At 43.5% G+C, this 12,805-nt stretch overlaps 1 protein-coding gene across 8 annotated transcripts in view; it reads right to left on the bottom strand.

The window, feature by feature from the left end:
* The window catches only part of AGRN (agrin), an 803,356-nt gene that overhangs the window by 473,145 nt on the left and 317,406 nt on the right, over positions 1 to 12,805 (bottom strand). For all 8 annotated transcript variants that reach the window (XM_068240729.1, XM_068240733.1, XM_068240730.1 and 5 more), the window contains one exon: positions 11,589 to 11,636. In XM_068240729.1, the coding sequence (XP_068096830.1) occupies positions 11,589 to 11,636 (48 nt within the window). The remainder of the gene's footprint in view (positions 1 to 11,588; positions 11,637 to 12,805) is intronic.

Genomic DNA, 12,805 nt, shown 5'->3' with positions numbered 1-12,805 from the left:
AGATGGCGTTAACTGGATAGGAGGAGCTTATGGTGCATCTGGTCACCGCTTTAATAACAGGGTGGCCAAGCAGCCATCCCAACCCAGCTGAATAGTGAAACTGGATGGTTTAATACCCCTAATGTATGAACAGAATAATACTAAATGCTAGAGATTTCTTGTCTTGATTTACAGTATTTAAAAGTATTGGTGCCAATTAAGTGCGAATAAATGATCACCAATGCTTGATTTAAATCAACTGTTCTCCTTAAAGGACAGCTGTAAGGAGTGGGATATAAAGGCTGCCATATTTATTTCCTTTTTAAACAATACCAGTTGCCTGGCAGTCCTGCTGATGTACTGCATTTGTCTGCAGTAGTGTCTGAATCAGACCAGAAACAAGAATGCAGCTAATCTTGTCAGATCTGACAATAATGTCAGAAACCCGTGATCTGCATGTGCTTGTTCAGGGTCTATGGCTAAAAGTAAAAGCAGAGGATCAGCAGGACAGCCAGGCAACTGGTATTGTTTAAAAGGAAATCAATAAAGCTACCCCCATATCCCTCTCATTACTGTTGTCCTTTAAGAAGAAGTCCTGACTTTTTCCAAGGCCGGATTTGTACTTTTCCTGCCACTAGGCCAACCTTCTTGTTTTTTTCCTCTCTATGTGCAACAGTGCCCCAACACCCCCCCCCCCCCCCGCACATACACACACTTTTGTGTATAACATCCAAGTACAGCACCCCCCCCCCCCCCCTCCTGGTTCATGTACAGCTCCTTTGAACTGCATTTCGCCCCTTCCACAAGCTGCTCGCCAATTGCAGACTTCCCTTTTCATTTGCAGGCTTTTCTATATTGAGCACCCCTTTTCCACGTCTCCAGCCTCATCAGCCACACAAGGCCTGGGCCTTCCCAGAAATATGGCTGCAGCAATGTTTCCAGTGAATGGTCTCCTGGTACTCCTCAAAGTCACACACAAACAGCCAATGGTTAAGGAGATCTCCACCCAGCATCATTTGGCAAAGTAAATGAAGGTGAGTACAGGAATGTGTGTGATACATGCCTGTCAGACAGCTGTCATCTACTTGATTGAAGAGATGGCTCCCCAGAGGTTGGACATGCCACGTTTCAAATATGTGATGTCTTATGAATTTTTTTGGTCACTTATCAACAGTCAGCCTCACCTATAGTCAGTTGTTCAGATGTACCCCCAGATGCCACAAACTGGAAGTAAAGTGCACATGTTATGCATGTAATAGCGGGAACACTGTGTCCTCACCACCGACCCTGCCATCTGGAACTGGAGGAGTACTATTATGATTTCAATCCAATGTGGGAGTGCACACATCTCTAGCAATGAGTACTGAAGAATGGAGCATGGTGGGATAATATGACACAGAAAATAAGATGCCTGATTTATTAAACAATAGCCGTCAGCTATTGGTTCCATAATAAAACATTGCTGCCAGGTATGATTTAAAACTTATCTTGCATTCTGAAAGCTCTTGAAGATTGGAATAATGACCAATTATCTCAAAAATATACAAGCCTCACAAAATGGTCTCAGGAGCAATCAACAACAAATTGTTCTTTGTACTCTTAAATCACTGTGTCAAATGTCAGCTCCATAAAAGCAACAATAATAAAAATAATAATAGTGCCATTGTTCCTTCATTTAGGACGTAAGGACTTTACTTTTTCTTGAGATTTGTCAAATCCTCCTGAAGGCTGGCCTAACCTGAAATGGCCCTGTGAGAAAACACAGCAGGAACAAATACTTATTATGTGGTACTTTCTTATTTCAAAACCTCTCGGTCTTGCCTAGAGACATGGCTACAGATCATAGGGTTCCATAATAAGACTTCAGTAAGGCCATCTGCATGCTGTGATACACAGTTAGTAGAACCTGTTATGTACACAGCACTATCTGTCCTGTTAGCTAACAAGCAACAAATTGGTGCCACAATGTTTACTACTAGAGGTGTAGTCATCCTGGAAGACGATCCTCAGCACTCTGAGTGCCAGCTGTGCTGTGCAGGAACATTGGGGTACCCCTCAGTAGTTTCTATGAGGAAATATTTAAAATCGATGATAAAAAAATAAGCCAAATACCCAGGAGAGGGAAGGCTCTGGGTCCTATACAGCTTTATCGTTCCTCACTCCAGGGACGGATCTAGGGGGGGGCAAGCGGGTCTCTTGCCCCAGGCGCAGTTTGTTGAATTCTTAAAAAGGCGGAAAAATTTGGATGGGGAATGGCAGTTTAGGCGCCAAAACCTGACCTTGCCCCAGGCGCAACTTGGGGCAACTTGGTCTAGATCCGTCCCTGCCTCACTCGGTCCCCATGCCAGCGTTGGCTCCCCTGAAGTAGTATTCCACCCATTTGGTCAAATACTGCTCTCTCTGCCAAAGGGAGGCTTCGGAAGTCTTCAAGAGCCTGAGTGCTCCCGAAAATGGGCGGCTACGTACTGCATACGCCTGAGTGCCCTCTCTCAAGCATGCACAGTATGGAGCCACCTGTCTTCGGGAGGACTCGGATCCCGAAGTCCCCTCCGGCAGGGGATTCAGACGGAGGAGCTGCCGCTGCAATGAGCAGACCGAGAGAGGAGCAGGAAGGCTCTATAGGACCTAGAGTCATCCCTCTCCTTAGGTAAGTATCCAGCTGTTTTTTTAAAGATTCCAATTGACTTTAACGGAGGGGCAAACTGTAACATTTTAGACTAAGGTTTAAGATGCCATACTACCTGCCCCTGGACTTTATTGCCACTGTCATGGTGTGTTTATATATCAGCAGTTTAAATAAGCATGTCCCTAACTTCATAATCCTGCTGCTGTTTATCAGAGAGGAACTGATAATCTAAGCCTTATGCAGGGTTCACACTTATCAGTGCTGAAAACGCACATTTTTGGTTTATTTTTTCAAATGGAAATTTTCAGAAAATATGTGCATTTATCTGCATTAGATCAGATGCATTTTGACATGGCACCTAATGATTTTTAATGACAAACCGCATGCGGTGTGTGAAATTATACTCCAGGGTTGTAAATTCTTTTTCCACATGTAAGTGTTCCACATTAAGTATGAGCAGTCCCAATGACTTACATAGATAGAAAGTTCTAATAGGAATTTGCATGCAGACAAATGCATGAGAAATTGAAAAGTGTGATCCCTGCATTAATCTAGTGTCCATGTCACGATCATGAATTATTCCTTTGAGTTCCTGCTGGTGGCATCACTTGTGGACATTGTATGAACTTCCGCTATCCACCAGCAAATGTCTCTCCTCTAGGAGGGAACTCTGCAGTTCTTCAGCTCACCTGTAGATGGAACTCTGAGAACATTTGAACTGTCACCTGACCAATGGGCAGCATATAAACTGCTTCTGCCGTTAATTAACTAAATATAGATATAGATATTGCACTTCTGTAAATAAACCCGTTTATTCATGGATTTGACCTCAGTATTTCCTGCAAAGTCATGTCCTGGTTCAGTCTAGTCACATTAACTATATACAGTGGCTTGCAAAAGTATCCGACCCCCTTGAAGTTTTCCACATTTTGTCATATTACTGACACAAACATGAATCAATTTTATAGTAATTTCACGTGAAAGACCAATACAAAGGGGTGTACACATGAGAAGTGGAACGAAAATCATACATGATTCCAAACATTTTTTACAAATCAATAACTGCAAAGTGGGGTGTGCGTAATTATTCAGCTTCCTTTGGTCTGAGTGCAGTCAGTTCCCCATACACATTGCCTGATGAGTGCTAATGACTAAACAGAGTGCACCTGTGTGTAATGTAATGTCAGTACAAATACAGCTGCTCTGTGATGGCCTCAGAGGTTGTCTAAGAGAATCTTGGGAGCAACAACACCATGAAGTCCAAAGAACACACCAGACAGGTGAGGGATAAAGTTAATGAGAAATTTAAAGCAGGCTTAGGCTACAAAAAGATTTCAAAAGCCTTGAACATCCCACGGAGCACTGTTCAAGCGATCATTCAGAAATGGAAGGAGTATGGCACAACTGTAAACCTACCAAGACAAGGCCATCCACCTAAACTCACAGGCCGAACAAGGAGAGCGCTAATCAGAAATGCAGTCAAGAGGCCCATGGTGACCCTGGACGAGCTGCAGAGATCTACAGCTCAGGTGGGGGAATTTGTCCATAGGACAACTATTAGTTGTGCACTGCACAATGTTGGCTCTTATGGAAGAGTGACAAGAAGAAAGCCATTGTTAACAGAAAAGCATAAGAAGTCCCGTTTGCAGTTTGCCACAAGCCATGTGGGGGACACAGCAAACGTGGAAGAAGGTGCTCTGGTCGAATGAGACCAAAATGGAACTTTTTGGCCAAAATGCAAAACACTATGTGTGGCAGAAAACTAACACTGCACTCAGAACACACCATTCCGACTGTCAAATGTGGTGGCAGCATCATGCTCTGGGGGTGCTTCTCTTCAGCAGGGACAGGAAAGCTGGTCAAAGTTCATAGGAAGATGGATCGAGCCAAATACAGGGCAATCTTGGAAGAAAACCTCTTGGAGTCTGCAAAAGACTTGAGACTGGGGCCGAGGTTCACCTTCCAGCAAGACAACGACCCTAAACATAAAGCCAGGGCAACAATGGAATGGTTTAAAACAAAACATATCTATGTGTTAGAATGGCCCAGTCAAAGTCCAGATCTAAATCCAATCGAGAATCTGTGGCAAGATCTGAAAACTGCTGTTCACAAACGCTGTCCATCTAATCTGACTGAGCTGGAGCTGTTTTGCAAAGAAGAATGGGCAAGGATTTCAGTCTCTAGATGTGCAAAGCTGGTAGAGACATACCCTAAAAGACTGGCAGCTGTAATTGCAGCAAAAGGTGGTTCTACAAAGTATTGACTCAGGGGGCTGAATAATTACGCACACCCCACTTTGCAATTATTGATTTGTAAAAAATGTTTGGAATAATGTATGGTTTTTGTTCCACTTCTCATGTGTACACCACTTTGTATTGGTCTTCCACGTGGAATTCCAATAAAATTGATTCATGTTTGTGGCAGTAATGTGACAAAATGTGGAAAACTTCAAGGGGGCCGAATACTTTTGCAAGCCACTGTACATGTGCACATCGTTACAATCACATAATTAGACTAATTGCCCTAACATAATCTAAAGCCTTGTGCACACGTAATGTACGATTGGATCCCTTTGGTGACAGTTCAAGGCCAAGTGCTGTACAGATGTGGTACATGACTAGCCAAGAGGCTAGGAATGGATCTGCTGCTATACAGGGGAGAGGAAGTGGCAATGCATGGCCCACAACAGAGTGGCTACCAGCAGGCAGGGTGAGTAAGAGCATGCATTCGGGGTCAGGGGGGCATTGGACGTCACTAGAGATAAAGCACTTTGGGGGCTGCGGTACACGTGCTAGATCCTTAGCAGAGACAGTCCTTAACAGTCACCTCGGCTGATTTGAATTCAGTGTGTACAAAGCCCATGGCCATCTTTGATCAAGAACCAAAATTGGGATGTTGGAAAAAAACTGGCATACCCAGAGGCAACCCACACAAACTCCATCCACATAATGTCCCCCTGTCCTAGATTTGAACCAGGGACCACAATGCTGCATGGCAAGAATGTTCCCTACTACCTCACTGTTCCACTTAAAAGTATCTTTCTTGCATTGTACTGCTGGGATTTCACCTGTGAATTTGAAATTCACACCCTACTCCCATGTGACCATTTCAACATCACATGACTGATTGAGCACCACAGTGGTGACATGACTAACTGCAAACAACAAGGGAGATCTGCGACTATAGCACAAGACACAAGACATAAAACTAGTACAACTATAACTTAATGTCGCAGCCACCACTGTGCTTTCTTGCCGATAGCTGCTGATCTTCATGTAATACAACCAAAAATGTTAATTGAATATGACTGACTGCTGTTGGTTGTTACCTAGTCTTTAGTGTTGCATTTAGTAGCCCAGCCTTGATGTGGTCTTACCTATCATTCAGATGTTTAATACACAGTCTAAGCACTTCTGAACACACATTCTCTACGTAATAGCAGAAATAAATGTCAACAAGTAAGTATGTGTATTGTTTAGTGCTCAGAAAATATGAGTACTATGCTTTGGTCTGAAAAAAAAGCCACGTAATATTGAGGTGATTTCACTTTTGGAGAATTTTCCTCCATTATGAAGGTAGGACGGTACTGTATGGCTAACAGCAAATGGCCCCTATAACGTCCACAGCCGCAGCAATTCCTCATTCCATATTGACATAATTGAGCCATTTCACAGGCCTCCCTTCTATAAATGAGCTATAGTCATTTTTCATAGGTAACACAATGAGGCTACGGCCAGCATTTTAGTGTTGCATCTTACTTCAAAATAAAGCACACAATAGATTTCTCCTCCTGTTCAAGCTCTGAATGAGGTTTGTCAGCACAAGCCGAAACAATAACAATCCAGACTTCAAATTACCCAAAAAACCCACTGAATCAAAATATTTCCCCAGGGATCGTCCCCGCACACAAGCGAAAGACAATCGGAGACAGTCGCTAGGGAGCGTCTACAAGCTGCACACTGTACACAGCCTATCATCACTCCGAAAATAGCTGATCTAGTCTACAGGGATGTATCATTTAGAATAGGTTCATCTCAAGGATAATTGGCAGAATACATCAACCCCAGGTGATCGGAGCCCTCCCCACCAACACGAGGGAAGTCAGGAAAAATGAAAAAAGGAAGATTTGTCTCAATCTAGTTTAAAAAAAAAAATATTGGATATGACGTGCATATACAATGGGCTGGAAAACAAAGACTAGAGGTGGCCACACAGAGGAGATTAAGAATGCAGATTAAGCGATTTCCCAGACAGTGTGACAAGAGTCGCAAATGAGAAAACAGCAACTAGAAATTATGCGGCAGGCTGTAAGATTTGATTGCGCGGCTGCCGGGTCTATCAATGAATTGCTTCCCAAAAGCCACCCATAAACTTTAGAGGGTGGTTGGTCTTGCAGGATATGGCTGCCCTCAGGATAAAAATGTGAACAGCACTGTGTAGCGCTTCATTAACTTATTCTATGCAACTTTAGCTAAATGGAAAGTGGAGGAGGAAGGGTGCAGTCTGCCCCAGATCATCAAGGAGAATAATACTCATTACAACTTGTTAGCTAATCTCTCCAACAGAAGACACGGATTGCAGTCAGGAGATGGTGTCTGTAGGGGCCCATAGGCATGATACCTCGCTTCAGTGAGTTGGAAACGCTGAGGTGGCAGCCAATAAAGACTGCCTTGGCCCAGAATCTTGAGTGACATCTGCTTACCTAGCATGCTGGATCTTTAACGATCCCTGACTCCTGAGCAAGCAACAGGCGCAGTGATCATCCCATTCACCCCAGCTACGGTAATCTGCTCCATCATACACTGCTCATCCCTCCATGCCTCTCCATAGCAACAGATGTGTCGCTAACCTGGAGGCTAGTAGTGATGCATATGTACATGTGTCACTAGTCTCCAGGCTAGCGAAGCATCTGGAGGATGTGTTTGAGAGGGAAGCCTCTGGATCCTCCAGACGTTTCCCACACTGTCCTCTGCCACTGCCCGGGATCCTCTTGCACATCACCATCATGCTGCCTTTAATGCACAAGCGCAGCCGTGCTTCCACAGGTGCAATACAGCTGTGCTCGTTCTTGAAGAAGAGAGCAGTCGCGAGCTTGTACCCACTCAGCAACGGTGGACCAGAGGATGGCTTGGGGAGCCTCTGGAGGATCCTCTCTCCTTAGGTATTTAAACTTTTAAGCCAAGGTTCACCTCAGGTACTCTTTAACAGTCTGAAGGTCATTAGGATGAACATTATATGTTTCTTTGCCACGACTCCCATCGACTTCTATGCATGACAATGGTATGTTCTGCCTACTGACTAGACTGGCACAGGGGTACGTTTCTGTTCTGAATATTATAATGTAGGCCGCTCAAAACAGGAACTGATGTTAAATATTGCTCCATGTAGCCGGTAAAATGTTGCATTATAAGCCGAGGTTATATAAACGTGGGAGATAAATACCACCGGTGGGATGAGGACTTGCTTCACAAGGTACACAGCTGGGCTTTAAATACATGACCTGGCAGCCAGCAATGAAGCATTCATCTCCACTCTGCAGCTCAGATCAGTGCACTCTTTACTGCCTGGCTGCTAACAGGCAGAGAGAGAGAAACAAACTCTGTTTAAACACTGCTGTATCCACAGGCTAATATCAAGCCCACTACAAAGAAAACAACAGTGGGTCTCAGCTAGAGTAGTAAATATCAAGCTGAATGTGGATAGTGTATCTCCAGTCACAGAATTAGGATTGTAGGGCTTTCCATGTGGCCAGGCTGAAATTCAAAAGCTTTTTATTATTAGAAATTGTTTTCATTATATCTTGAAAGGGCTGCTGAACATGGAGAGGAGGACCATGACACCTGGGTTGGGGGGAGTTGGCTGAGTGGTGAACATACAAGAGAGGTACTTCAGCACATGGGGGAGCCAGAATACATGAAGGAAGGGGTGGGGGGGGGGGGGGGGGAACAGAGCAGAAGCAGCTGAGTGGCAATGGAGTGAAAACGGATCCAATCGACCGGTGATCAGATCCAATTTCACTGATCTGTTTGCCATTTCAACTCTAGTGTGTACCGGGCCTAATGCTGGGCATACACGGTTCGTTTTAGCCGGCTCGATTCCGGCGCGTCCCCGCTCGTTCCCGGGGGTGCCTGGATTGATTCCCGCTTATCCCCGCGGGCGCTTATCTTCCGCTTATCTTCCGCTCCCATTGGTCCGCCCGCGGGCATCGAGCGCGGAATCGATCCAGGCGCTAATCGGACACGTCGGATCTTATCAATCGAGCCACCAGCGGCTCGTTTGATAAACAAAATTGCACCGTGTATCCCCTGCATTAGAGGCAGAGAATCAGCAGGACTGCCAGGCAATTTTCATTGTTTGAAAAGAAACAAATATGGCAGCCTCCATATACGTCTTGCTTCAGGTTCACTTTAAGGCCATTTATTTAAACTGGATGCAATGCATTTTATTAATTTAGGCTAATTTTAAAAAATGTTTTTATTTTTTCTTATTGAACCACTTTACTAACAGACCTTTCTTCTCTTTTGGCATGGGACACATAGGCATGTTGCCTTCTAAATGGCATACCTCTGTGTCCTGTGTAGGTGAAGGGATGTCCTTTGCATGAAAGGCACTCCTGCAAAACACCTCCTCTGAAGTTGGAATGCCTCTTCCCTGCTTCTCTGTGTCCCTTCTCTGCCCCCCCCCCCCCCCCCCTTCATCACCTTACTTCCATTTCCCATTACTATAATTATTTAGTATTTGTATAGCACTGACATCTTCCCCAGTGCTTTACACAGTATATAGACATGTCACTAACTGTTCCTTGGAGGGGCTCACAATCCCTACTATAGTCCTATGTCCATTGTAGTCTAGGGCCAGTTCAGTTTTTCCCATTAGCGGTGGAACAGGAATCCCATAGGGAACCGCATCTTTAGAAAAATGTCCTCATAATCATATCTGGCAACAGACATCCTGCTATTTTCTAACAGCTCAGAAGACGTTGGTCAATTACCTCATTTTAAGCTCTGAATCTAATTCATTTATCAGTTTTGCGGCTTGTAACGTTCATCGGAGGAAGAGAATTTAAATGATATTAACTTTTGTTGTCTTCGCAGAACTTTTAATAAGTGCTGTTATCACTGAAGGGAATAATTGATTTTAATTTAATTTTAAAAAGAAGAATAGAAGGGAGAACGAATCTTTAAATCAATAGAGACTTCCAATTTAATTAATTTAATTCATTGCCCAAATCTATCTTTTTAGCCTTAAATACAATTACGTTCCAGCTATCAATCATTCAGCCATATGGTTGCATCCCACAAACCCTGTAATGGTATTACATTAGCATATAGGACTTAATTAACAAACGTGCAGGCATACAGTTGGATCACATGAATCCGCTATAAGGAACCTTTGTGAATACTGGTATTCAATGAAAGCTTCCATGTGGGGGTTAAACCATTCATTCTGACTGATATTATTTACTAACATAGCAGTGAGGCTGATACAGCCTATAGATGGTTGTTACAAAGGCACGGACAGGGGTACGAACAAGTCAACCCAGCCAAGCCTACTTATCCATTCCTATAGACAGGCAGGACTAGATTTCTAGAAAGGCCACAAAGGCCCAGGCTTTGGGCGGCCGCAGCCCAAGTGGCACCTGGTCATGAAAAAGAGGTTGATACCTTGAAAAAGGAGGATGCAAATGGAGAGCAACTCAGGTAAACGGGAAGCTAATGTCCATGTGGGCTGAAAAAAGAGGGGCTGCAATACATGTATACACATGCAAGAGGGGGCAGCACATGGAATGGAAGGGGCACTGCTACACAAGGGAGGGGAGTCACAACACATTTGGTCGAGGGGCAGAATAAGTATAAATTTGGCCTTGTAGGCAGAAGAGGTTGGTGATAGCCCCAGGATCTCCAAATTTCATTCAAAGAAAACATCACAACCACATGCAGAGAATTGTTGATAGATTCGATTGCAAACAGTCAGATGAGGTGACAATCCTATACAATCTGTAGATGGCTTAAAGCAGAATTAAAGTTGAATAAAGAAATCAGCTGCCCATTTTTTGATGTACTTGTAATAAAATGTAAGTTTCGCTCTGCGTTAAAAGCAGATTTGTATAACTTTCTTTAAACCCACTCCACACCAGAAACAAATCCGAGCCTACGGGAGGCTATAGGGCTGGGGCACACCAGAAGAGCTTTTCTGAGCACTGTGTGATTTTAAAACCTCCTACTAACGTTATCCTATGTGTGTGCGCACACTGGAGCGATGTGATTTTGTAAAAATCCCCATAGCATTGCATTAGCAAGAGCTTTTAAAATCTGTAGCGTATAAAAAGCTCTTGTGGTGTGCACCAGCCCATACTTAACGCCCTCCCTCTCAAGCTGGATCCTGGTATACCGTGTGGGGGAAATGGGAAGGGGTACCAGTCTGTCAATAACATATCCTCTAGTCATTGCTAGCTTCCATCTCCAAGTTGCTGCCCAGGAGATAAAATAAAAATGAAAATGTGTCATGTCAGCAGTTGATGTGTATGAAATGGAGGAAATTGTGTCGTTTACATACTGTAAATGAGATTACTTTAGGTCAAACATAAATAGGAAAACTACAGTATATGGCCAATAAAAAGATTGTTTTTCACGGTATGATATACCAGATTGTAACGCCACTTTAAATTGTATACAGATGTGATGTGTTGATATTTGAAATTATTGTTAACAATGTTTCAATTCTGCGATGCAATCTCTGACAATCGTGCACTTTCAGCTCGACTAGGCAGTTTACGTTGTCCTATGTAGAGGGTTAGGGGAACTTTAGGGACAATGGCAAGATGTGTCATTGCTAATACTCTGAGCTGTAATGACACAGGTGTAGAGGGGGCATCAGCTGATCCTTCAGCAGCAATAACAGATGTTTATACTACTTAAATGCCATCAGCAGGTAAAATGAATACATCTAGCAGAGGCACAGAATGATTTGATGGGTTACTCACCATCCTGTAACGTGGGCTGAGGGCTCGGAAAATGACTTCCTGGTTTATCTAGAAGCAAAAGGAGATAACATATAATTAAAATGACATATTAATCATGTGGACATTAACAAAGCTGAAAATTGCAGGAAGCAAGTCATAAATTATAAAAGTAACAGTTCACTCTGTACAAGCCACAAAGGTTATACAAATAACAATTACACAATTTCCATAACCATGCGTCAAGAGATGTCAAGAAAAGTCAGCGTTTATGAAACGAAATCTCATGCATTCTCCCCAACCCCATCCAAGCATCACCATGGAACACACAGAGGCAGCGGTTTGGGGCCATCTTGGAGGAGATTCTAGGAGGTGTACAGCTGACCGTGGCCAGATCATTTTGTGTGACTGCACTTTTCTAACCCAGCCCACTGGACGCCGCAAAATTGTGTGCTGTGCTATCAACCCTCCTCACCCCTCTGTAGAAATAGTGCATGTCACTTTGTTGGAGCTGAGTGACGCGTCTGTACAGCACTCGGCTCTAAACTGTCGAGCAATGGTCATTGTGTGTGTGTAAGCACCATTATTATTTAGCAGGGGATACACAAATAAACAGGACAATGGTATTTTCTGAAGAAATTCCCTTTCACTACCAGCATTTTATAATCCTATTCTGATCACTTGCGGATTGCAAAACGATAGGCACAATAACACATATGGAAACCAAGGCAACTGCTGCCATTAGTGCGATATGCTTGTGACGCGATTTTCTCCCAAGCACAGTCGTCATTCTGTCGTGTTTTGTGTGCGATTGAGGTCCTATACTTTGTATAGCAAACACACTGCTATGTGATTTCCTAACAATACTGCAATTTCCAGCTAATTTTTTTACACCGTGAATCGCAAACTCACTGCAATTGCTCCATACACCAGATGGATTACATCCTGATCACTGCAAAATCACGCTAGTTACAATTAAAAAGAAACGTGATCGCATCACACCACGATTGCATTTCTAAGTGGAGAAGAACCCAGTTCAAGGAAATTATTTATTGTAGTTTGGGATAAATTGGTGGGGGTGAGAACCAATTCTAGACTTTTATTGCTGCCCCTGTCTGTATTTTCATCACTTCTTGTGAAGACATGGACAGCAACAAATAAACTAGTTTTTTATAGAGTAGAGAAGTTAGATTCTCTGACTATTTAGGTTTATGCCTCACTTCTGGTACCCAGAACTACCA

This window comes from Hyperolius riggenbachi, chromosome 6 (assembly GCF_040937935.1).
Source record: "Hyperolius riggenbachi isolate aHypRig1 chromosome 6, aHypRig1.pri, whole genome shotgun sequence".
Classification (NCBI taxonomy): domain Eukaryota; kingdom Metazoa; phylum Chordata; class Amphibia; order Anura; family Hyperoliidae; genus Hyperolius; species Hyperolius riggenbachi.
Note: the sequence above shows the minus strand (reverse complement) of the source record. Positions and strands in the feature narration are given on the sequence as shown.